The following is a 24,576-nucleotide window of genomic DNA, read 5'->3' on the forward strand; positions in this document are numbered from 1 at the left end:
AATCTACTAAATCATGATTGAGACCATTCATGTTATGAATAATGTCTAAATTTCAAAACCCATTAGCTTTAAGGTCACTTGGAAATGAGGGTACTTTATTAAAAAAATGATTAACAGGCTGATTTAATCCATAATTATCAATAAGAAAAGTGGTGACGTTAGTGGCTTTGACATTAGTGGAAGTACCTTGAGAATAAGTTCAACCACTTCAGTGTGGACCAGACCATGGACAGGCTCTCCATTGACGTGAGTGATGAGGTCACCAGCACACAAACCAGCTTCCTGAGCAGGGCCACCATCCTCCACATGCTAGAAACACACACACACAAAACACAAAATGATGAATGTCAGGGCAGAGTGGAGAAACGTTAAACAGAAAGTAAAATACCTCCTATAATATACCTGCTTCACACATGTTTAGATACTTATACATGCACAGTTTTGTAAAGACACTTACCAGTATTTACCATTTTTAAACTAACTGGGTGCCATTCTAGAGCGACATCCTCTTGGGTAAGAAATTTATTTCTGTCTTATACAAATTGATACAACATATGAAACCTACTCACTGGTAAAAAAAAATAAAACTGTGTGGGAAAAAGACATTGCGGTTGACTTGTTTGATGAGGAGTGGAAATTTTGCCTGACTCATATACATACTTCCTCTCTTTGCATTCGCTATGGTTCGATTTAGTTTAAAATACTCCACCGTCTCCACTACACAAGAGAGACTGCTAAAGACTTTTCCCGGGGTGGATCCTGCCCCAGATGTGACCATTTTCCAGCCATTGTTCTGACACATGTTATGGTCTTGCCCCATTCTTGACAATTTTTGGTGAATTATATTCCAGGTGTTATCTCACATCAGTGCACAGGACTGATTTTCATATTGCCATTTTTGGAATTATGTCACCCAATTACAAGGGTAATAGATTTCAGGATGCATTAAATAGATTACACAGTGGTTAAAGGAGATGCTTTCTTTCCTACCACTGAAAAAGCTTAGAAACAGGTGTTAGGTATTATCATCACAACAGAAATTTTCTATGACCTGGAACCCATTTGTTGATAATGTGAAAATATTCTCTTTTGAGGTCTAAATGACTAAATGTAAATGTTATTTATTGTATTTTTTTTTCTTTTTTCTGAGCCTCCAGTGGGCTTTGAGGGGGTCATTTTTATTTTTAATTAAATTTTTTTATTTTTCATTTCCATTGTGCATTACTTGAAAAAAAAAACTGAAAATTACTATATATTATCATAGGTGTTTTCTGGGTAACGTAACAGACATAATATGAACACAAAACACCACACATCTTTGTTCTTACCCAGACAATGTGGTGGACACTGTAGATGTCACTGTCTCCTATGTAGACTCTGATAGCCCTGAGGGTGAAGCCGTATTTCTTCCCCGAGCGGTGGATAGTGATGGGAGAGCGCAGCACACTCACTGCCGGAAAGAAGTCTCTGCTGGGAGATGAGTCCCGAGATGAAGGGTTTGAGGAGAAGGAGTGAGGAGACATAGGACTCGCTAAAGGAGAGAAGCCCCCATGTTGATCCACTGAAGACAGAGTGTGTATTAATATTTGATCCACACACACATTTAGCCCACAAGATTATTTATTTTTTGCATTACCTGATGGTATAATAACAGACAGAGCAGTTGCAGAGGCTGACTTAATGACTTTGTTTCCAGTTCTTGAGTTGCGTTTTTCACCATCTGCTGGTAATGGCTTCTGACGTGCTCTACGCAGCACTAGATCATTGGTGACTCGTGGGCCAAGAGGGTCGTATAAAGGTGTGATCACATCCCGATCGGGGGCACTGAGGCCAGGGGACAGTGTGCTGACACTTGTAGTGGTTGCTGGAGGTTCTCCTTGTTTACAGGTCTTGTCTGTGAAAGTGTTGATAAACATGTCATTAAATATAGCTTTGGAATGTGTTTGCAAAAGTCTGCACCCACACACTCAGCAGAAAGCTAATCAGGTGTCAGTCACATATGTTTCACCACCTACACAGTCAGTTCTCTAAGTTTTCTATTTTTCTTATAGAACAAAATGCACATACCTGCCCCATTGATCTCCTTCATGTTGTTCCTCTGCTCTAGGATGCTTGGCGAAGGGACACATGACCCATCCAGAGAAGTCCCACGGACCCTGATGGGGTTGGGGCGAGTCACTGATTCAGACTCTCCCTCCAGAGGGGAAGCAAAGCGGTGCGTGTCCATTAGAGCTGAGAAACGCCGTCGGGCAGCAAGAGGTGGGCTGGCATCACCCTCCATGTAGACAGACTCTGAATAGGACAAACGCTTCCTACAAATATACAGGGCACATCACCACACCGTGTCTTAAAAAGTGAAAAGTGCTGAAATGTACACATGAAAATTTAACAAAGTTGAAAGACTCGCTTGACTTTTTTCTCTAAACATTCACAACACAATTTTCTAAATGTATTAACTCACATCTCAGGTGATCCTGTCCTCCAGCCTTTGTCTCTCATGCTGAAGCTGCCCAGACTCTCCCTCTTGGTGACCCGGTCCTCCCTTGGGCTCCGGTGCTCTCGACGGGAGACAGAGCTGGTGGCTTTTTGCTCCAACTGAGCAAGATGCTCCATACTGCTGTAAACCTGAGGCATGATTTCAAACACATTACTCTGCAGCAGGTGTCTTTTATGTGCCTTTATCTGCATTTGCATGCCAAAAATGTACTACTTTCATACATATGGAGAGGAATTTATGAAACCATTATGAACTAGATTTTTTGTTTTACTAAAAAAATTCTAAAAAAAACAAAAAAAACAGAAGATTGACAAGCAGATTATACAGATTATTCTGGTTCAAAAGTTAACAAAGAACACGAACAGCTACAAAACAATTCAGTTTGAAAACACATAATTAAGTAGACAGAGGTATGGCCACTTTTACTGGATAAATCAACACTGAGTAACACAGCTGTGTGGGGGAGGACAACAGTTTAAGTCTAAAGAATAGTGCACCATGGTAACAACTACTGCAGCTGTGTCTTAGTTGTGTTAAGTACAACAAAGATAAGAACCATATTAATAAGATAAACAAGATAGTAAAAGACTTCATTTAGTATAAAACAAGATAATCTGTTATGTGTCAGAATGAGTTAACAAACAAAATTAAATCCAATGTGATTATGTTTGATAGTATTAAACATATCAGACCACAATCCAAGTAGAAAAAATGCAAGGAAGGAGCATGGCATATAAAGGAGAGTGATAATCAGAATTATGATGAATTGTTTGGAAAATTACACTGAGAAAAGGCCACTGAACAACACTGCAAATTGAACAAACAAAGATCAACAGAGAAAATGAGTCTGAACAGGCACTGAGTAAATTTCAAGCATGTGACCTGTTCTACACACCAGGTGCTGAAATCCTGACCCATTTTCATCTTTTATCCCCCCTTTGAGTCTCATCAAATTACTTTTAGGGCGACATGCAATACTGTGTGCCTCTGTGTAAATGCCAAAGACAGGAAGATTAAGGGAGCTGAGAACAGAGGGACAGAGGAGCGGGGTCAGACCTTGCTGAATCGGGGACTACATGACGAGAACTGTCTGATCTCCACAGGCTCATCATCGTTGGTGTCATCCTCTTCATATGTGTTGATGTGGTGATAGCGGTCTGAGCGCGCTGGAGAGAAAATAAAACAGCACTCAGCCTCTGTCAAAGCGTCACTGTCCACATAAACCTCTTCAGTGGAAAAGGGGTTATAAAATAAACATTGTGGTACATACTGTCAAAGTAGCTGGTGTCCTCCTCTGACTCGAGGTGAGGGACAAATTCAGCCTTTTGTCTCAGTAAACTGTTCCAATCCAAACCAGTGAAGAACGAATGCTCTTTCACTTCAATGGCCCCACCTAACACAGTCCCCCATATTAAGTAATACATCAGATTAAGCTCATTTATGTAGTCCTAAAGATTTTCATCAGTGTTCAGATGGCATACCTGTCCCTAATCTCACAAGTGGATTGGTTTGTAGTAGAGAAGATATGAGAGACTGAGCATCTGCAGGCAACGCATCATCCCCATTTGGCCAGACAATATCATCTGAGTCAGAGATAGAGAAAGGTCAGAATAACACGAGACCTCCAGACCTAACACAATAAAACACAGTGTCTTACCTGTGATTACTTGCCCAAACAGCTCCTCAGGGGTGTCTCCAAAAAAGGGCACACATCCCACCAAGAACTCATAAAGGATAATCCCCATGGCCCACCAGTCCACAGGTTTCCCATATCCCTGTCGTAGAATCACCTCTGGGGCGATGTACTCTGGAGTGCCACACACCTGACACAACAGAAAAGAGAGCACTGTGTTTCAGCCTGTCTATTTCATTGTGTAGATTTGCTTTATAGGGCCCATATTACGCTATATTTTATTTATGTTATGATGTACGCTATTTTTTATTTATGTCAACATACCCGGATGTTATAATGTTCCTCATCATAAACACACTCAGAGTTGTGTTTTGTTTCATTCTAACACACATATCCTGCATATTCAGGCTGATTTTTGTTCCACCTTGTGATGTTATGTGGTAATACAAGTACTTCACTGTGTTTTTAGCTCCATACACCTTCACCAGAATCATTCTGATAATGTCAGCTACCTCTCTCTAATGAAGAAAAGGTAAAAGATAGCTGTTAACCTGAAAACTACTGCTTCATGACATCATAAGGTGGAACAGAGCATTTTCAGTTTTGGAGATATAGATAACCTAATAATAAAGGATTACTCAAACATGTGTAAGTGAAACAAAACATATCTTAAAGATCACAAGAGTCAAATGTGTGTAATATGGGACCTTTAAAGTTTACTAAATGAGCCACTACTGCCCAGAAGAAAAAAATAATGGGCTGATTATATTTATAATACTGTTATGCATGTATAGTAACACACCTGTTTATCCAGGAACTCTCTGGCATCCTTTTCTATGTGGCCTTCATACAGGTTGGTGGTTAAGCTCATTAGACCCATCTTCGATAATCCAAAGTCAGTGAGCTTGATGTGTCCCATAGAAGTGATTAAAAGACTGTTCAGAAGCAAAACAGCAAGTACGTTAATATTAAAGTAAAATAACACAGCAGTAACTGTAGTAACCACTAGAGATGGGCTTGCAAGAAATAAAAGAAAATGATTTTGTGATATTTATCTTTAATTTAATTAATTTTCTGCCAATCTGTAACCAAATCATAATATGCAGTGACATCACACTTGGGGTGTTTTACATGTATCTCTACTGGCGAAATGTTCAGCAGTTACCATAGTGGGCACACTCCACACATTAGCAAACAAGACAAAAGAAATAAAGTAAAAAAACAAAGGTCAGATTAAAGTCTAACTGTAGTAAGCTACAGACAGAGCAGTGCTTACAGTTAGCATCACACCCCCAGGGAATTTTTTATGGCATGAGACACAGATGTATCTGTTACACTAGCAATAATCTTGATAATGATTTGCTATGTACTTTTACTGAAAATAATGTGTAAGAAATTTGTTTTGGGATCTTGTGGGATTTATGTCTTGTCCCACCCAGAGACTGTAGAAGTGGACCAAGGGAGTTTGACGTCAGCCACAACTTTAAGGCTCCATATTAGAAACAGGAATTTATTTCCGGACAAAACAGCAAAATGAAAACACCAGGATCATATAGAACGGGACATGACGAAGCTCACTGCAGAAGTTACAAAGAGAGGGGTGACGTTTTTCAATGTGAAGTCAATTGGAGTGTGCCCATGCTCACTTCCTATTTGGAACACAGCAACTAACAGTTTAGCAGTTTAAGGTCCCACCTTAAGTCAGCACTCACTTGTCAGGTTTGAGATCACGGTGCACAATGCCATAGTTATGAATGTATTCAAGAGCTAAAAGAGTTTCAGCAAAGTACATCCGAGCAAGTTCCACTGGCAAAGCCCCAATGTTTTTCAACAGAGTAGCACAATCACCACCTACAAAACACAAAAAAAATTTTTTAAATGTATACAGATCTTATGTTCAATTTGAAAAAAATAATAGTTTTACCTTCGACATACTCCATGACCATGCATAGGTGCCTGCGTGTTTCAAATGAGCAGAACATGGACACGACAAAGGGATTTTCAGCAAAGGTTAAAATGTCTCTCTCCACAAACGCTTGCTCGATCTGGTTCCTCAAGATCAGATTTTGTTTGTTGATCTTCTTCATGGCAAATCGCTGGCGTGTTTCCCGATGGCGCACAAGGTAAACAGCTCTAAAGGGATGATACAAAACAATGAAAATGAGCATTTAAATGAGCTGACCATATGTTTGTATTTACCTTTAAACCCTGTGTTACTAGTGATATTTTATGAAGACCATTTTATGAAAACCCAAAAGGCATAAAAAACTATAAAATATAAAAATAAAAAGACTATATTGCACATTAAAGCTCGTGCTAGAAGGATGTTATAATGTTCCTCATCATAAACACACTCAGAGTTGTGTTTTGTTTCATTCACACGTTTAAGCACTTCTTCTCTCAAACTGAAAACAAACACTCCTCCATGTCATGTCATGTGGTAATACAAGAAGTGCTCCATTGTTTTTAAACTCCATACACCTTCACAAAAAATATCTGGATAATTTCAGCCCTGGAATTATCAATCTTTACTGAACTAAAGGTAAAGGTTAGCCAGGCTGGCGCCACCTAGTGCCTCCGCTCAATTTAATTTCTTTCCAGCGACTAGGTCAGGAATTGGAATACATAGATGGTTTGAAAGAACCTGGAAGTGCAAGTCCGGGCATCAGCCAATCAGTGAAGCATCATACATTCTGTGTAGGCGACAATTCCCGAGATCAAGGATTTAAAGTAGGAACAAAGAGAATGTTTGGTGAATTTTATCAAGGGGAAAGACGTTATTGCCCTTCTTCCTTCAGGATTTGGGAAAAGCTTAATATACCAGTTAGTCCTGTTAACAACGCATTACATACGTCACAACTAAATAGCAGCGATTGGTTAAATTAAAGAAAATACCTGCCTACCATCGAGCGAACGAATTCTAATGCTGCGAGGTCAGACAGTTTCCATGAAGTGATGAATCAGGCTAGGTAAACGTAGTTGCTAACTAAAAAACTACCACTTCATGACATCACAAGGTGGGATACAGCATTTTGAGTTTTGAAGATGTAGACAGACTAATAAGGGGTTACTCAAACATGTGTAAATGAAACAAAACACAACTCTGAGTATGTTTTTGATGAGGTAATAGCATTTTAACATGTCTTAAAGCTCACAAGAATCTATTTATTATAATATAGGACCTCTACTGAACTTTTCTGAAGTCTACAAAATTAAAATAACAGAGTAGTTTTTGAACAGTGGTAAAATATGGATTTTCAGGTTTACCCGTATGCCCCGTTGCTGATGAGTTTGATGGTTTGAAAGTCCTCCTCAGACGGCGGCTTGATGGCTCTTGGTTTCCCCTGATGACAATAGCATAGTTTAAATTCTTTCAGCATGGTTTTAGCATACATTTAAAATTCAGATGTGAGAATTTGAGTGCGTTCACCTCTGTTGAATCATCTGTCTCTGGAGTGTGTGGTCCTTCGCTGTCATAGCTGTCGAGACTCACAATTTCTGTGGCAAAAATATTAGCGCACATGTTAGCCCACTGTCATGATGAAAAGAAAAACAGTCAGTGCCCAAACAGTAGCCTCCCACGCCGTCTTGTTAAATCTCGAAGCTGGTAAGATTTAACAAAACATCTATTCAGGTTTAGAAACAGCAAAGAAATAAAACAAAAGAAAGAAACATGTTAATAGTGCCTTTGTCTTTTCATTTCTCCATCCCCCACAATTTACACAAGCAGATTTGGCAGATAGTTCTTTAGCACTTTTGCATTTGACAGCTGCTTGGATACAATGTTTAAAGACTGTGAGGAAATAACTGACTGATAATTACTCGTCATGACGACAAAGCCATTTTGCAGTTATTAATTTCTTGTAGCATAATTGAGCTGCACACAAATGTTGAGTCTCAAAATGAAAAAATAAAAACGTGAATACTTGTGGGTGTTCTTGTGCTCACTGCGCCATGAGTGGGTGTACACTACAGCACATATAAGACATAAGACAAATACTGAGATATTTCTTCGTAGTTAGTTAATTGCGTGTAAAGATTTATTACTATTGAAACCTTCTTGCTGATGAACAGGCCCTGATGGATTAGACTGCAGATGTGAATTAGAGCTGGGCCTGGATTTAAAGCATGTTGATTAATGGAAGACTGAACAGAGCAAATAGTGCAGCTTTCAAAGGCTCACAATGACCGGCTGCACAGAGGAGACCACTATGTTAGCGCTTAATTATTAGTTTCCACTTTCACTAATTGCTGATAAATACAAGCTTTTGAACGTGATCATTTCATTATTAGCTCTCAATATTTTAATCGGTTTCACATTGCGCAATCCTCATAGTGCCATGTTTCATACTTCAGTCATATCTTATCATTAAAGGGCCCATGTTACGCCATATTCTGATCTGTTATAATGTCATTTCCTCATCAAAAACATACCAGGAGTTAAGTATTGTTGTATTCACAGATGCTTAACACACAAACTCTGTACATTTAAGTTGAGTTCTTCTCTCAAACAGGAAACAGTCTGTTCCACATTGTGATGTCTCGTGGTAATGCCAGAAGTGCCCCACTGTGTTTTTAAACTCCGCACAGTTTCACTAGAATTGTTTGATGATTTCAGCCCTGGAATTGCCCATCTTTACTGAATAAAAGGTATAAAGTAGCTGTTAACATAATGTAGACATATTAATAATAAACAATTACTCAAACAATTGTGAATGAAACAAAACACAGCTCCAAGTATGTTTTTGAGGAGGTGACAACATTGTAATATGGCTATAATGTAATTTTTTCTCAATTTTGTGTAATATAGGACTTTTAATATATTACAAATATAATGTAATGATGTAATAAAAAGTGAGATGTGCTTATCTCACCCTCCAGTGGGTCTCTGGTCAGGCCCAGCTGGCTGATGATGTATCTGGGGATGTCCTCCTTCATCAGTTGTCCCTCTTTGGCATGGTCCTCCGCTGCCTCCAGCAGATGGTAGAACTCCTCTGGATTAAACTCCTGAAAGAATCACACAACCGTGAATCAGTTATAATATCATTTAATGTAATTACTTAAATATGATTATGATCACTTCATTCAAGTTAATTAGGCACAGTCATAACACAGTGCAAACCATTTACAATTAAATTAACGTCTTTGTTTCTCTGTTCATCATGTAACTAACGTGAACATATTTATCAATGTAGAATTTATACATAGGTGCTCGATAAAAGGTGCACTGTGTAACTTTCAGGTGGAGGGTCTGCCGCCATGGAGATTTTGTTGCTTTGCCTGAAATTTTTCACAGTATGAAGCGCATGTATTTCCATGGTAACAAGCAATATGTCAATTTATTAGGGGTGTGCAAAAATATCTAAATATCAATATATCGTATCGTTTAATGTGATGATGCGGTATCAATATCGTGGGCTGCCGTATCGATATATCACCAAGAGCATTTTTTGGTATATTTTTTCTAAGTTATTTTATTACAGTTCTACAGTTTTGTTGCTTGTTTAGTGGAAGGAAACTCATTTATGCAACACATTTGACATATTCACTGTTTTGATGATTAAAATGGGCGTGTTTCATATGAACTTTGCTTAAGAAGTGGTTTAACAAAGACTTTTAGTATCACAGCCATGTTTTAGCTTTTATTTTTTATTGAACCTTATCGAATCGATTTGAAATATATCGTACTGAACTGAAAGTGCACTGTATCAAGATATGTATCATATTGGCAACTTCTTAATGATACCCAGCCTTACAATTTATGTGGGGATGCTGGCCCACTTACAGTAGAATGCATATTATTCAAGGTATTGTTTAAAAAAAAAACCATATAATTAAATAATGACCAAGTTTATAATGCCAGTCTGTGGTACCTTCCTGAGAAAGCAAACTTCCTCGCATATTTCCATGGACACAACGAGGTACTAGACTTATACCAGAAAAGCTACATAGCTTTTTAAAGAATTTTTCCTTGGGGACAAATAAAAGTAATTCTTATTCTGAAATTAAAATAGATTGATGCAGGTGTTTTAAACCTCAGTACTGGTATGGCATAGTCTACAGTCATTGTGTTCTCTAAACTAGGTGAACACAAACATACAGGTAGTCTACTCCTAGCACAACTCTAAATTGCATCCATAAAAGCCAAGTAAGAGTCTTTGTGAAGTCCAGTGGGATCCAGTCTTACTCCTGTTGCTGGAATAACATTTTGATTAGAAAGCAGCGCCTGAGGTTGCCAACATTATTTCTTCCCTCTCTCAAACCTTCCAGGCCAGCGAAAAGAGAGAGAGGTGCTGAGAGGTGTAAATTAGCCACCCTCTCTGATAGTTTGCATTGCTCCAGGATAATATTCTTCACCGTGGTTAGCTAACAACTAATCACGGTGTGACATTTCCACCAAATCAGACTCACTTAAATGCAGAATAGAGGTCCAAACAACAATGTATTTATGTGTGTTGTTTCATTCCAAGAAAGCTAAAAAGGTCTCTCACACATGCATGACCCCATCGACCTTTGCGCTGGTCGCTGTGGCAACAGAAAGATGAGCTGGGGCCGAAGGAGTTGAATATGTGATGCCATCAATCAGCAGCTAACGCGGTTTGGCCAAGCCTCCATTGTTGAGACTCTACAGCCTGTTCTTTCTAAGTGAAGTGAGTTATGCACAGACTGTATTGACATGCCAAGGACACAGTCTCCTGGTTGATTTGTTGTGCTCTCCCAACTCTTCAACCTTATTTTACACATTATAGCGTCCAATAATATCTGGGCTGGGAAGGTGGGGGAGGAAAGGTCCTATATTACACAAAATTCAAAAGTGATGTTGTAATGTTATGTGTCTGGAGTTGTGTTTTGTTTCATTCACACATGTTTTAGTAACACGTAATTAGTATTCTGTCCACATCTCCGAAGCTGGAAATGGTCTGTTCCACCTTGTGATGTCATACAGTGGTGGTTTTCAAGTTAATAGCTTTTAGGGCTGCTCGATTATGGAAAAAAATATTATCACAATTATTTTGGTTAGTATTGAAATCACGATTATTCAAACGATTATTTCTTAATGACACGATCCTTTTATTCAGTATTTTCTCTCTCTCTCAAAAAACAAAACAAAAAACTTTGTCATTGATAATTTACACAAAACTTTCAAATTGAAAATAAATATAGGCTACAAATAGGTACCTTAGAGCAGTTTTGCGATGTATAAAACATAAAATGAATAAAATATACTTTGAACATGAAATACGGCATAGAAAAATAAAAATGTATCCAAAATGAATTATATACCCAGCTGTTCTACAAGATGTTTGTTAAGCTTTATCATTTAAACTTGATTATATGAGTTTGTAGATCATTTGACCCACAAATTGAAATCGCACTCAAAATGCGATTAATTGCACAGCCTTACTATCTTTTATGATTTGTTTAGTGGAGATTGGCAATTCCAGATCTGATATAATCCAAATGATCCAAGTGAAGGTGTACAGAGTTAAAAAACACACTTCTTGTATTATCACATGACATCACAAGGTGGAACAGAGTGTTTTCCGTTTGAGAGAAGAACTTATAAATATGCAGGGTTTGTTAAACATGTATGAATGAAACAAAAAACAACTTCAGGTATGTTTTTGATGAGGAAATATAACAAAAATCAGAAAATAGCATAAAATAGGCCCTTTAAACATCTGGCCACCTGCATGCTGCCACCATATAGACATGAAGCAAAACTGATTTCGGTAATTCAGCTGAAATTGAAGTCAGGGGTTGCACAATCATCCCATTAGTAAGTCTCTTAGTATTTGGAAACAGCTTTAGAAACTCACTAGACACTCCAGTAGTCTGGCTGGCCTGGAAATGATGATAAAAAGCTTTTTCACCAGCTCTGTTACAAAAGTCAGCTCTGAACTCTCCGAGCGCTCATGGGCCTGTGGACACAAGAGGCAGGCGGTTAATTAAATCCATGTATCATTCCCCCACAGAGGTCAAAGGTCAACCCACATCGTGCAGCAGCTTCTCCAGGTTTTCCTGCAGTTCACAGAAGTACACACTGGTGATGAGGCCTTCGCGGGATTTGGCCAGACAGTCCCGGGACATCTCCGCGATCTGGTGGTGAATAAAACTCAGGACTCCGTCGGCCAGAGGAAGGGTATTCTCTGGAGAGTAGCTGTTGATGAACTCTGCCAGTCGCTCCTCCATCTGAGCTGTGGCCTGGTTGGGTAAAGAGGAGTTTTCATCAGTTAGTGCTTTTCTTTTTGCTTAGTTAGTAACTGTGTAAATAAAATGTATGAATCTATTAGAGCTACACAATACAATATATCACATTTTAATCAAAATCACAATTTAAGTTGGGGTAATGATCAAAGAGCAAAGGTTACAGTTATTTAGGTAATAGAATGTCCACTGTAAACCATAAAATATTTCTTTTGTGTGTGTGTTTTGTCTCATTCACACATTAGAATAATCCTTTATTATAAGTCTGTCTACATCTCCAAAACTCAAAATGCTCTGTTGACGATAAGTCTAAATACCCAGGATTTGTATGTTTAACATGTGTGAATGAAACGAAACACAACTCCAGGTGTGTTTTTTGATGAGGAAACAACATTATAACATAGGTCTGAAAATAGCAAAATATAAGCCCTTTAAATACTGTAATTCTTTTTTTATGTTACAGATCAGTAAATGTGCAACAAACACATAGCAATTTCATTTTCTGTATCTTGACCGCACACTGGTCTTATGAGAACAGCGCATTTATTGATCTCCTATTGTAACTGTGATCTTTCAGAGCTGGAAAACCTCTTATAATCCCTTGGAGCGCTGATTCAAAAGCAGGGAAAATTGTGTGTCTGTATTTGAAGGCAGCTGGCCTATTATTCACTGTCCAACCAATGCAATCAGACTCTGTTTTACTCTATAATTTCCCTGATGTTGGTGATGAAAATGATGATGAGAAAATGAGAAAATGTGTCATTATTGTAAAGGAGTTTTATAAGGTTTTAGCACCACACAACAGGAAATCAATGTTAGATATACAATAGAAAACAACATTTAAAGGGCCCATAATACACAAATTTATGATTTATGTTATAATGTTGTTTCCTCATCAAAAACATATCTGGAGTTGTGTTTTGTTTCATTCACACATGTTTGACCTACAAGTGCTGCACATTTTTATGTTGAGTTTTTCTCTCAAACAGAAAACACTCTGTTCCACCTTGTGATGTCATGTGGTAATACGGGAAATGCTCCACTGTGTTTTTAAACTACATGAAGCTTCTCTAGGATCATTTGGATAATTTCAGGTCAAAATTGTGGGTCAAACAATCTCCAAACTCACACAATCGAGGTGAGATGATGAAGCTTAACAAAGTCTATTTAGGGATATTTATTTATATAAATAAATAAGTATATTTATTTTATTTTTTTTATTTTGTAGAACAGCTGGATATGTAGTTAATTTTTGATACATTTATGTTTTTCTATGCCTTATTTCATGTTCAAAGTATATTTTACTCATTTTATGTTTTATACATCGCAAAACTGCTCTAAGTTATGTATTTGTAGCCTATATTTATTTTCCCATGGCATTATAAAATTGCCCATCTCTACTTAATGAAAGGTAACATATAGCTGTTAATTTAAAAAGTACCACTACCTGACATCACAAGGTGAATCAGAGCATTTTGAACTTTGGACATGTAGACACACTAATAAACCAGGGTTACTCAAACATGTGCAAATGAAACAAAACACAACTACATGTATATTTTTGAAGAGGTAACAACATTATAACATGAGTTGTAGCTCACAAGAGTCAATTTTGTGTAATATAGGACCTTTAAATGCAAGAAATAAAATATAAGTTTGTGTATTAGTTTCCATTTGTTTTTGTTTTTATCTTTGAGTGTTTGTGTTGTGGGAATGACCTTAGGGAATCGCTCCTTGTAGACATGGTTCATCATCACGATTTCATTGTCATAGCAGGAAGGGGAGCGCCCCGGGCTAAAGAGACACAAACATGGAGGAAAGGCCAGTAATATACCACTGACTGTGAGAATGAAAGGAAGAAGGGCAAAGAGGAGAGGCAACATCAAGGAAGAAAAATAAGCAATCTTGTTCTTTACTCTTGAAGAAAGGAATAATATTGTGTGTGCGTGCTAATCCTGTCTGTATTTTATGCTAATACAATCAATTGGAGGCTCAGCGCTGTCTATTTATCTAATGGATCTGGGTCTTTTCTCTATATCAAGCTGAAAGACGTTTTACACCTGTCAAAAACGGGCCCCAAAACTGCAGCAATGCATTTCTTGTGCTATGTAAGACTCAAAAGGAAGACAGTTTACAAGGAAACAGCATCCTAATGGGATTCCTGTCAACCTTATTTTTGACTCTGGAATGTTTTTCATAGAGGCAGTGCTGCTTTTCTTTTCTGCGGGATTGTCTGTGGGTTTTCTTCAAGGTGATAGGCAACAGCTGCAATTACTGAATAGTAGTCTCTGAATGAGTCTGCTCTTTTGATCGGTTCGTTAAAGGTCCACTGTGTAACTATTCTGGTGGAGGGTTTGTTACCTACTCGTCACCATGGAGATGCTGTTGCTTTGTCCAGAATGCTCCATAGTATTGCAATAAATGTATCTATCTCCTTGGAAACAAAAAAGTGACACCACCAAGCCAAGTTGCATATCAGATCTATAGCAAGGTGACCCTGCTCATGTTTTTTAAGGAAACAAAACACCTATAATAGAATAAATGCAAGATAAATAAGTTTAATGCCACTGTGGAACATGGAAAAAAAATCAAATGATAGACTCTCTACCAGAAAAGTGACTCAATGTACCTTCAACATGAAATTTTGGAACCAAATCAAATTTTTTAAAAGAACCAAATCGTTTTTTTTATAATTTTTTTTTTTTAGTTTTTCAGTTTTTTTGTTTTTGTCATTATTATTGTAGAGCACATTTTAGTTAGCTCGTGTATAATTTCAAAGGAAAAGCACTCTCACTCTCAGTTTGAACCATTTTAAACAAATCGGAGCCTTGGTCACTTCTCTCTGTTTAATTAATTTGTACATAAAATGAGTTCTCTCTTTGGCCTCTATCTTATAAAAAACATAAACAGCCAGTCTTTTGAACAATTCTTAGAAATGAATAGATCCAAAAGATTCAGATCCCATAAAAAAGTTGAAGGTCCTATCAGTAGCTGCAATTTTATCTGTACCATTGTCTGAATTTAATTTGATATAATGGTATCTGGCTCATGCTTTGGTTCTACTTACATCACCCACACAGCTACACTGAACATATTTACACTGACAAGGTGAGTGAAAAGTGCTTCAAACAACAATGAGTAGAGCTAGACTTGGCAATGATGTGCAATCTTTCAGGAGTATCTAAGTGTTTCTTTAACCTGCCACTCGTCACTCAAGATAAAGAAAAATCAATTTGACTAATCCTGACTCAATAAGCATACTGTATTTTACACCTGATACCAAAGTAAAAAAAAAAAAGGTGATTGTGAGAATAAACAAGGCATGTCTAGGCAGAGAGCATTTGTACTGGAAAAGCACAGGAGATGTTATCTAGGCCACTGACTGCAAAGAAGCTTCATATGAAAACTGCATACTGATAAGTACTGTCATGTTGTACACAGCCTGGGCTGCTGCATCCAGAGGGGAGGCTACATAAAGTACAGCTGGGTGAACTGATGATGGCATAACTGTACACTAGTACAATAATACTAGGAATGATATAATATTATACGATACACTAATAAATAATAAGAATATTTGTTCATAACATGGAGTTGACATTGAATTAGCGCCAACAAATTCATAGTTTTATTTTACCTGTTGAGCTTGTTCCTGCTATAATTAATGACATCTGTGAATCATTTTGTTGTAATTTGCACATTTTACATCAGAATATTCATCTAAAACAAAAAGAAACAAGTCCGCGGACTATGTGACCCTGTGAATCCTACATGTGTATCACTGATTAAGAAAAAATAAAATTGGAGAACAAGAGTATGTACAGAGCAGGTGTACACCGGTGGTGAAAACAGGGACTGATCAGCAATATGGCCTCTTGGAAATAAGCAATTAGAAACTGCTCAAACATCACAAATCACTTCAAATACAACTTCAGATGAGTAAATGGTAAGAGGAACATGGTTAAAAGCTCTAAAAAGTCAAATTTGCATAATATGTCTGATTCAAGGGTGAGCAATATGACATTTCATGTGATTACATGTCACTCTGTTCTCACTATAATGCAGCCTCTGTCACGTCATGAGTGAGTGACAGGTGAAGGTTCAGAAAAGCGGATACTGGTTAAATGGAATTTAAGGCTATAGTATATGCACATAATGATGACACTGAAATAGTGAGAAAATAGAGTATGAATACCATTTTTTGCCATCATCCACCACTATTCACATTTCACAAATCCTATGTGTGTACTTGTTGAGTTAGTTAACCTTTATACGTCAGCTTTCTCCCATGAAATGTTCAGGTCAATCTCTTAGTCACTATATCAGTGAGTGGCTGTTGTGATAGTATACCATCAGTTTTAGAGCATCTAAGAGCATTATTAGTGTGGCTGATCTCACCTGAGGCTTCGAGATCGCGGCCGGACGTGTGGTGAGCGCCGTCCGTCATCGTCTGTGATGCTCTCGGTGCTGCCAAAATGTTTGGACAGGAAGTGCAGCTCGTCCATGGTGGGCTGGAAGGGCAGCTGGTGCAGCCGCTCCTGTGATGAGCTCGAAGACTGCAGGGACACACCACAGTATCAGTCAAACACATTAAGAACACAAGGTACAACAATATATGAGAGGGTAGAAGCTACAAATATTAATAAAATATCCAGATTTCCAGCTCAATTAGGGTACAGTACATGTAGAGGAAAATATTCCCATTACTATTTATTATTAACCTGTTATGATTCATGTATTTGTGTAGATTTAATGAGATGTTTTGCTTTGTTTTATGTGATTACACTGTTTTGTAACTGATAGAAATGATAAAATTCACCTGCTTGTTTCTATGAATATGCCACTGTTCTGCCTGGAATGTTCCACAGTATGACATTAAACAGCTCTTTCTTACATGCATTCAGTTACAGGTGGTTTTATATCTCAAAAATACCTATAAAAACATGCAATCTGACTGTGATTGCCTCTCCACAGACCTGACCTGTAACTCGGTCTGGTTTGGTCTCCATGAAGATAGAAAGGTTTAATGCCATACTGTGAAACATCCCCGGCAGAGCAATAGCATCTCCATCGAGAAAAACATTTAACAGACCCACTACAAGAAAAGTTACACAATGCACCTTTAAAGAAAGAGATGATAGCTGGTTTTACGGGGCGCAAAAGCTGAGTCCACACATGTCGACAGGTGACTCAGGGTTAATGCTGTCTATATACACTGAGCTAGTAAAACAACTTCTTTTCAACAGAGGAGCCTGGATCAATGCGTCGCTTAATGAACAGATCTATTAGGAACCTCTGCCATTTGTGTAATAAAAATCTATTACAAACTCAATCTGAGCTTCTGCAGACAGCCCTGTAATGATGCTGTGAATTCACCCAGTCCAGTCAAGAGAATCAATTAGGCACTTCCCATGAGAGGACACAAGTCTGAGAAAACATCATTATACTGTATATCGTGGGCCAAAAACTTGCTGCGGATTTCTTCTTCTTTATCACCTTCACTTCAGTTTGTTTACTTTACTAAGTCATTCCAGCATCCTTTCTGCCCACAGTTCCTTTTGATCTTGATGCATAAAACCCCGGCACACACTCACACAAACTCACATCTTGAGCTTTCGTGTTTTATTTTCCATGTGCAAGGGTTATGGTGTAAATAATAAGAAAGATAAAGTCCAAGAGGGATTGTGAGAAGCAGGCGGGCTGATTATAAATGGTAAAAGTGATGGATTAAATTACCAAATCGATTGCTGCCTATATAATATAATACAACATACACTGTTCAAGGAGAAAAATATATTGAATGTCCATGTAACACACAGAATGATGAGGGACTAGGAGGTAATTCTTATGTTATTACAATACAAAAGATGGTTTTGCATAATATTAAAGTTAAAGGTGCACTGCATAACTTTTCTGGTGGAGGGTCTTGTCTCATTTATTCATTACAGATGTTTCTATTGCTCAAAAATACAATAATTCTTGTGAATAGGGACGACTCTCCACAGATCTGAATTGTAATGTAGCGTAGTGCTGTAACCTGCTTGTCTCCCTTGTGATAGAGACAAGCAATACTGTGGAACATTCTAGGCAAAGCAACATTTCCATGGACACATCAGGTGGAGGACCACTAGAAATTTTACGCAGTACACCTTTAAGGTTAAGGTACAGGAAAATTTGTTCTCTGCATTTGCTCTAGGTTTTGTTCAGGATTACCTTAGCTGGAGGATTTTACTGTGCATATTTTTGGGTTTGGATATTTTTGCTGAGGTGAAAAATAGCAGTAAATGAGAGGTGTTTATTTGCAAAAATGTGCAATCATTTCAAAGCAGAACCACAGAATAAGAAAAGGTAAGAAAAAAAGTGCTACAAATACAACTGCAGAGGATGATAACATTACTAATCAGCAATAAAAGACATAAATAATAATATTCATATCATTGTTTAGCATATTTTGTTTGAGCTGGTTAATGTTTTCGTTGGTACATTGGGTAATAGAGAGATTATGATATCTCACCGTAGAACTGGGCGTGTTTGTGCCATATCCTGAGGAGGGCAGAGAGGCCAGGGACCATCTACGGCCATCGGCTCTGCAACGAAACAGACCCATGAGAAAACACAGAGTAATTAAAACCTGTGAAAAGAGCTGTTCTCTGTGTAAAATTTATATCTAAATATTAGCAACTGTTGTTTGTGGTTTATTTTTCCCCAAAACAAAGAGATGAGACAATGTTTGGGCACCTTCCTCATCCTCATTTATCTTGCCTCTGTCAACTTGGTGTTTGAAACGTCACATCAGAACATAAAAAGAGTCTTCGTATTTATTCATAGGAGTGGGTGGGCCTCCTGCTGAGTTATACTGTGTATGTGTGTGTTTGTGTGTGTGTGTGTATATGTGTGTGTGTAAAATATTCCACTTTCTCTACAGAACTTCACGCGCTCTTGTGATGCTATAGCTGTTTGTTGTATGAGTGTGCCAAACCTTCTGGAGGAGGCGAAGCAAAAGTGAGCAGGCCCACTGGGTGAGAAGTTTCGCGGGCTGTCCAGGGGACTGCTTCCTGAGATACACAGAGGAACAGAAGAGAAGAAATATACAATAAAGACAAATTTATGCAGCAAAACAACAATAACAATTAGCATTATTTGTCAGTTTAAAGTATTAGGTTTTGTATATATGTGCAGTGTGCATTTTAAATATATATTCACATAGTTGGCTTAATTTATTTAATTATTTGATAGTGCACATTAAAGAGATAAATTCCTAAATTCCTAATCCTAATATGGACCTGGCTCCAAGTTTGTCCCTATAATCCCTAACATTGTGAGCTCAACACTAAACTCTAAACACTAAAATGCAGCTTTCTCCTAATTAACATAAATTATTTTGGTAAATAGTCAAATTTTTATAAAGCACTTTTCCACCTTCAAGCCACTTTACAAGCACTTTACACCAATGAACCACTCAACCATTCACACACACACTCATACACCAGTGTACATAGGCACATTTTATTAGCTATAACACTTTATCAGTCGTACAAAACAGCACTGACCAATGTGTCCAGGCAGTGGAGAGTGCGGCCGGGGCAGAGTCGGGGACGTACTCAGGATGAGGCTTTTTCGGTTACTGGTCCTGCAGCTGGAGCACATAAAAACACACAGAGAGAGAAGAGTCAATATTTATCAGTGTTACATCCACCTCCATCAACAGCGCACCCACTGACCCCCAAGTTAATGGCAGCACAGCATGTATTGTACTGTGTGAACCTGCTACTTGTGTCTGTGTTCATAGCTTTTATTGTGGAGAACAGTTGTCTTTATGTGCATACGAGTAATATAGTAATACAGTAATACAGAGCTTTATTGACACTGGGTCCTCCATAGGGAACAAGAGCAACACACTACAGATTTTTAATTTCCTCCAGGTCCTGTCACATATAATGGCGAACGTGATGAAGTGGAAGGGAAAAGCAGGTATGGACCATAAACAATATCAGACTATAAAGGCTTCTCCCAACGCTGTCTGTCATGAGAAGACGAGAATTTAACAATATCACACAATAACACACAGTTACAAGAAAATGTTTTTGAGTTGTTTGGTTTTAGTATTTTATCTGAATTAGGGTACATGTAAATAAAAAATATTACAGAGTTAAATTTCCAGTGTAAAACAATGGAGAGAGGATGGTGTCATCATAATATGGCAATAGTTTATAGCAGAAATAGACAAATAAGTAAATATTTGTTTAAAAAAAGGTTTACAGGAGATTAATTACAATAATCTATATGGTATATTTTTGACCAAATGTTTGTGGTGGATGAAGTTTAAAGGGCCCATATTATGCTATTTTCTATTGTTTCCTCATCACAAACATACCTGGAGTTGTGTTTTGTTTAATTCACATGTTTAACACACAAACACTGCTTATTTAGTTCTTCACTCAGCACATAGGAAGCACTCTACTGTGTTTTTAAACTCCATACACCTAACTAAAATTATTTGGATATTTTCAGCCCTGGAATTGCAAATCTCTCCTGAACAAAAGGTAAAAGGTAGATGATAAATTGAAAACTACCGCTTCATGGCATCAGAGCATTTTGAGTTTAGGAGATGTAGACAGGCTAATAATACAAGATTATTCAAACATGTACAAATGAAACAAAACAAAACTACTGGTATGTCTTTAATGTAATAATATCTTAAAGCGTAAAGCTCACAAGAGTCAATTTTGCATAATACAGGTCCTTTAAGATCTATTTTTTTGCATTGTCTTGCTGGATTTTATTTTAGTAGTCGACTAGACAAGCGATTTATTCTAATTGTACAATGTAATTTTTAAATTACATTACATATGAAAGATGATGACTGAAGGCTTCTCGATTAAGATTTATTTATTAAAAATCCCAGATTTTGTCCTGACACTAGTTCACTACACTAAACAGGGAATTTGATGACAATAAGTTTGAGGAAAATAAGAATTCTAATGAACTTTTATTTCATCTGTTTGATGTGAGAATTGCTCCACAGCTTCTGGTACCCAATTTAAGTGTCTGTCGGTCCAGATTTAGCAGAACAAAACCATCTGACCAACACAAGTTTTCTCCACATTGCATCATCTTCAACCCTCTTCTGCTTCTGCGTGTGAAGGACATGGAGAATTCCATAACAGGCGGGCAAAGAATCGAGGACACAGCGCATATTTGATGAACAATACTGAATATCTCGCTTCATGATCTATAGTTCTAACTCTTCTTCCACCCACATCCTTCCATCGTGTTTTTTTCTTGTTTTTCATGCCAGTCACTACAATTGTCTCTTGCACTGTGAGACATCAAGCCTCTCAAAAGATTTATTCGGTGACAGGGTGCCTCTACAGAGCTTGTACTCAGCCTTGCAGAACAGAGGAGGAACTTAGTGAAATATTTAAGAGAAATGCATTAGCTTTGGATGGTGGCTCTGAAGTCTTTGAGTTGCAGGAGATGAGAGGAAGAGAGGGAGGGTGCTAAACTTGTATGTGAAAAGTACAGATGGATAATGATTCCTGTAGTCTCCCTGTTTTCATCATAATTAAGACGAATGTAAAAAGGCACACAGGAATAGTTGTCCCAACCAGCTGTACACAACTCTCTCTCTCTCTCTCTCTGGCTTTTACTTAGCTCTTCATTCATGATTCATCACAACTGAACCCATTGAATCTGAGTCATTGACTGTTTAGATATTTAAAGTTGCATCATCATAATGTACCTTTTTATTTAGATATTCTACTTTGATGCATTTTTACTTACTTTGAGTTAATTAATTCAATGTAATGCATGTACTGTTTTTACATATTTTTATTTTTTGTTGTACATATCCAATAACCTTATTTGACACCAGTCTCTTACTAACTTTCTACTTAGTTTAAATGTATTATTACCACTTTGTTATTATAATATATTGTGATGTGTGTCCAAAAAATCCCCTAATGGATCAATAAATGTGTGTCTAAGTCCAAGTCTAAGTAAATTTAAGTCTAAGTCTCAGTCTAAGTTTAAGTCCAAGTCCAAGTCCATGTCCATGTCCAAGTAAGTCTAAGTCTAAATACTGTATGTGTGTCCAGTATCTACTGTGTCTACATTGCAATTACACCTTTGTTGTGTTGATATATTATACACTATAGTAGGGGTGGGCGATATTTAGGTATTTTAAATATATCGATATATTTTTTAAACACAATATGGATTTTTACATATCGTATATATCAATATAATGCTTATATTCAATTCTGATTTTGCAGCTTCGCTTGTTTGCTTTCTCTGTCATCGCCCCGCGTGCCACCACCTCCCTGATTTTGCTCGCTTGTGTCTCATTCACTCCTCACTACTGCCGTGAATGCCGAAACTTGGTACCAGTGAAAAGCTTCTAGCACCATGAACCTTTTCCACACAGCACATCTTCTGTCACAGAGAGAAAACTCATATTCCTCTGAGTCGTGTCCTTTAGTCCGAATGAAGCTGAACCGCTTTAGCCACACGCAGTGCGCTGTTTATGCAAATGAGACATGTGGTTTTAAGTTTTGTTTCTGTAAAACGTAAACACAAGTGCACAAAACTGCATTAAACACATTATAATCTCAAACGGGCTGATGTGGCTCTAGAGTCGTTATGCTTTATATGTTATAAAGTTTATTTATGCAGAAGATTTTAATTAATAATCTGCTGCAGTGTAACTTGTACAATACTGTTTGGAAATGTTTGGTTTGATCTGCAGTGGATTGTGGGATACCTCATAGCTCCTTACTACTGGTGAGGAACATGGATCTATTAAAATAAGGAACTTCCCGAGCTTCCTCTGCTAAACGAGCTCATGTTTATCGTATGGTTAATAGTTAATGCAAAGATGAGCTTGAGTTGAGTTGTTTTATTTATAAATGAAAAGAAGGCAACATGTATTATTTCTTTTCTTTTACAGTTAAATGATCATTTATCTAATTAGGGATTTTTTGCAATCTTGAATGCGGCAGAAGCACTTTGTTCCTATATGAACTGTCTACTTTTTGCAATTCAATTAAAAAAGACATGGTTGAATTTGGCATATTTGTTTTTGCAATAGTTTTGGGGGGTTATTTTTCCGGTACAGATATCGAGATATATATCATATATCGAGATATAGCAAAAATATATTGAGATATATTTTTTGCTCCATATTGCCCAGCCCTCTACTATCGTAACAAAAACACACTGTATTTAAGGTGATATTAAAACACTGAGGTTTAGAGGCTTTTGATGAGTGCTCCACATTCAACACTTAAACACCACTGGGGAAATGAAGAGCAGAAACTGTGCACCACCAAGAACACATCTCCAGATCAGAGCCAGGGTCCTCGTCAGGAGCTCCTGAAGGACTGGCCTAGTGCACTTACCCATTTATATTATTCTAGGGACACAATAGCTAAATATTTACTCTGGCTATATTATCTAACTGTAGATGTAAAGGTTTATGGTATGAATTATTATTTACAGTAGTCCCTCACTATAATATAACACGGTTCACCTTTCAAGGCCTTGCTGTTTCACAGTTTTTTTTGTGCAATTTTGCATGTTTTTTTTTTGTTTTGTTTTTTCCAGAATATGAACGTGCATTGTGTTCCTCCCCCTGCGTCCTGATTGACTAAGAGACTGTAGACCAATGTCAATCAGTCTCCTTCGTGCCGTGTCTCCTGTACAGTACAGAATGCTTTCAGCTTGCCAAATTTACATAAATGTTTGATCTCTAGCAGTGTGATTCTGAAGTGCTGTATGTTTGCAAGTTTTCTCCCCGACAAAACCCACAATGTCGACGAAATGTTCTGCACCGACAAAGGCTCCTGTGGTCGCACCCAAAAGGCAGAAGAAGATGCAAACCATCGGACATAAAGTTGGACTTCTAGACATGCTGAAGGAAGGTAGAAGTTATGCGCTGTTGGGCTACATTATGGAATAAATTAATCTTCAGTTCGTTACATAAATAAGGAGGACCATAACATAAGGACAACAGCAGGAATAAGTTTTAAGAAGAATGTAAAAAGGGTTGTAACTGTCCTGTCTGAGAAAAGTGCACAAAGTATGTGGTGAGGGGTTTTACAGCCTTAAAACCTACATAATAATTGACTACTTTGCGGATTTCATCTATTTCAGCTTATTTTTAGAAAGGAACTGCTGCCATAAATGAGGGACCACTTTATATTTAATTGTTTAGTAATAATTGTTAAACCTAAAGTCA

At 37.6% G+C, this 24,576-nt stretch overlaps 1 protein-coding gene across 1 annotated transcript in view; it reads right to left on the bottom strand.

Annotated features, from left to right (window-relative positions):
* The window catches only part of mast1a (microtubule associated serine/threonine kinase 1a), a 58,736-nt gene that overhangs the window by 4,378 nt on the left and 29,782 nt on the right, over positions 1–24,576 (bottom strand). Inside the window, exons 3-24 of the mRNA XM_055158569.1 lie at positions 19,889–19,974; positions 19,318–19,393; positions 18,853–18,925; positions 16,737–16,894; positions 14,057–14,132; positions 12,126–12,335; positions 11,951–12,052; positions 9,005–9,137; positions 7,561–7,628; positions 7,398–7,474; positions 6,055–6,263; positions 5,843–5,981; positions 4,933–5,065; positions 4,155–4,320; positions 3,979–4,080; positions 3,768–3,890; positions 3,554–3,663; positions 2,462–2,625; positions 2,068–2,312; positions 1,637–1,894; positions 1,329–1,561; positions 187–309 (exon numbers count right to left, since the gene is read on the bottom strand). Of these exons, the coding sequence (XP_055014544.1) occupies positions 187–309; positions 1,329–1,561; positions 1,637–1,894; positions 2,068–2,312; positions 2,462–2,625; positions 3,554–3,663; positions 3,768–3,890; positions 3,979–4,080; positions 4,155–4,320; positions 4,933–5,065; positions 5,843–5,981; positions 6,055–6,263; positions 7,398–7,474; positions 7,561–7,628; positions 9,005–9,137; positions 11,951–12,052; positions 12,126–12,335; positions 14,057–14,132; positions 16,737–16,894; positions 18,853–18,925; positions 19,318–19,393; positions 19,889–19,974 (3,064 nt within the window). The remainder of the gene's footprint in view (positions 1–186; positions 310–1,328; positions 1,562–1,636; positions 1,895–2,067; positions 2,313–2,461; positions 2,626–3,553; positions 3,664–3,767; positions 3,891–3,978; positions 4,081–4,154; positions 4,321–4,932; positions 5,066–5,842; positions 5,982–6,054; positions 6,264–7,397; positions 7,475–7,560; positions 7,629–9,004; positions 9,138–11,950; positions 12,053–12,125; positions 12,336–14,056; positions 14,133–16,736; positions 16,895–18,852; positions 18,926–19,317; positions 19,394–19,888; positions 19,975–24,576) is intronic.

Source organism: Boleophthalmus pectinirostris, unplaced genomic scaffold (assembly GCF_026225935.1).
Source record: "Boleophthalmus pectinirostris isolate CB_2022bp ecotype Guang Dong unplaced genomic scaffold, ASM2622593v1 HiC_scaffold_22, whole genome shotgun sequence".
NCBI classification, from domain to species: Eukaryota; Metazoa; Chordata; class Actinopteri; order Gobiiformes; family Gobiidae; genus Boleophthalmus; species Boleophthalmus pectinirostris.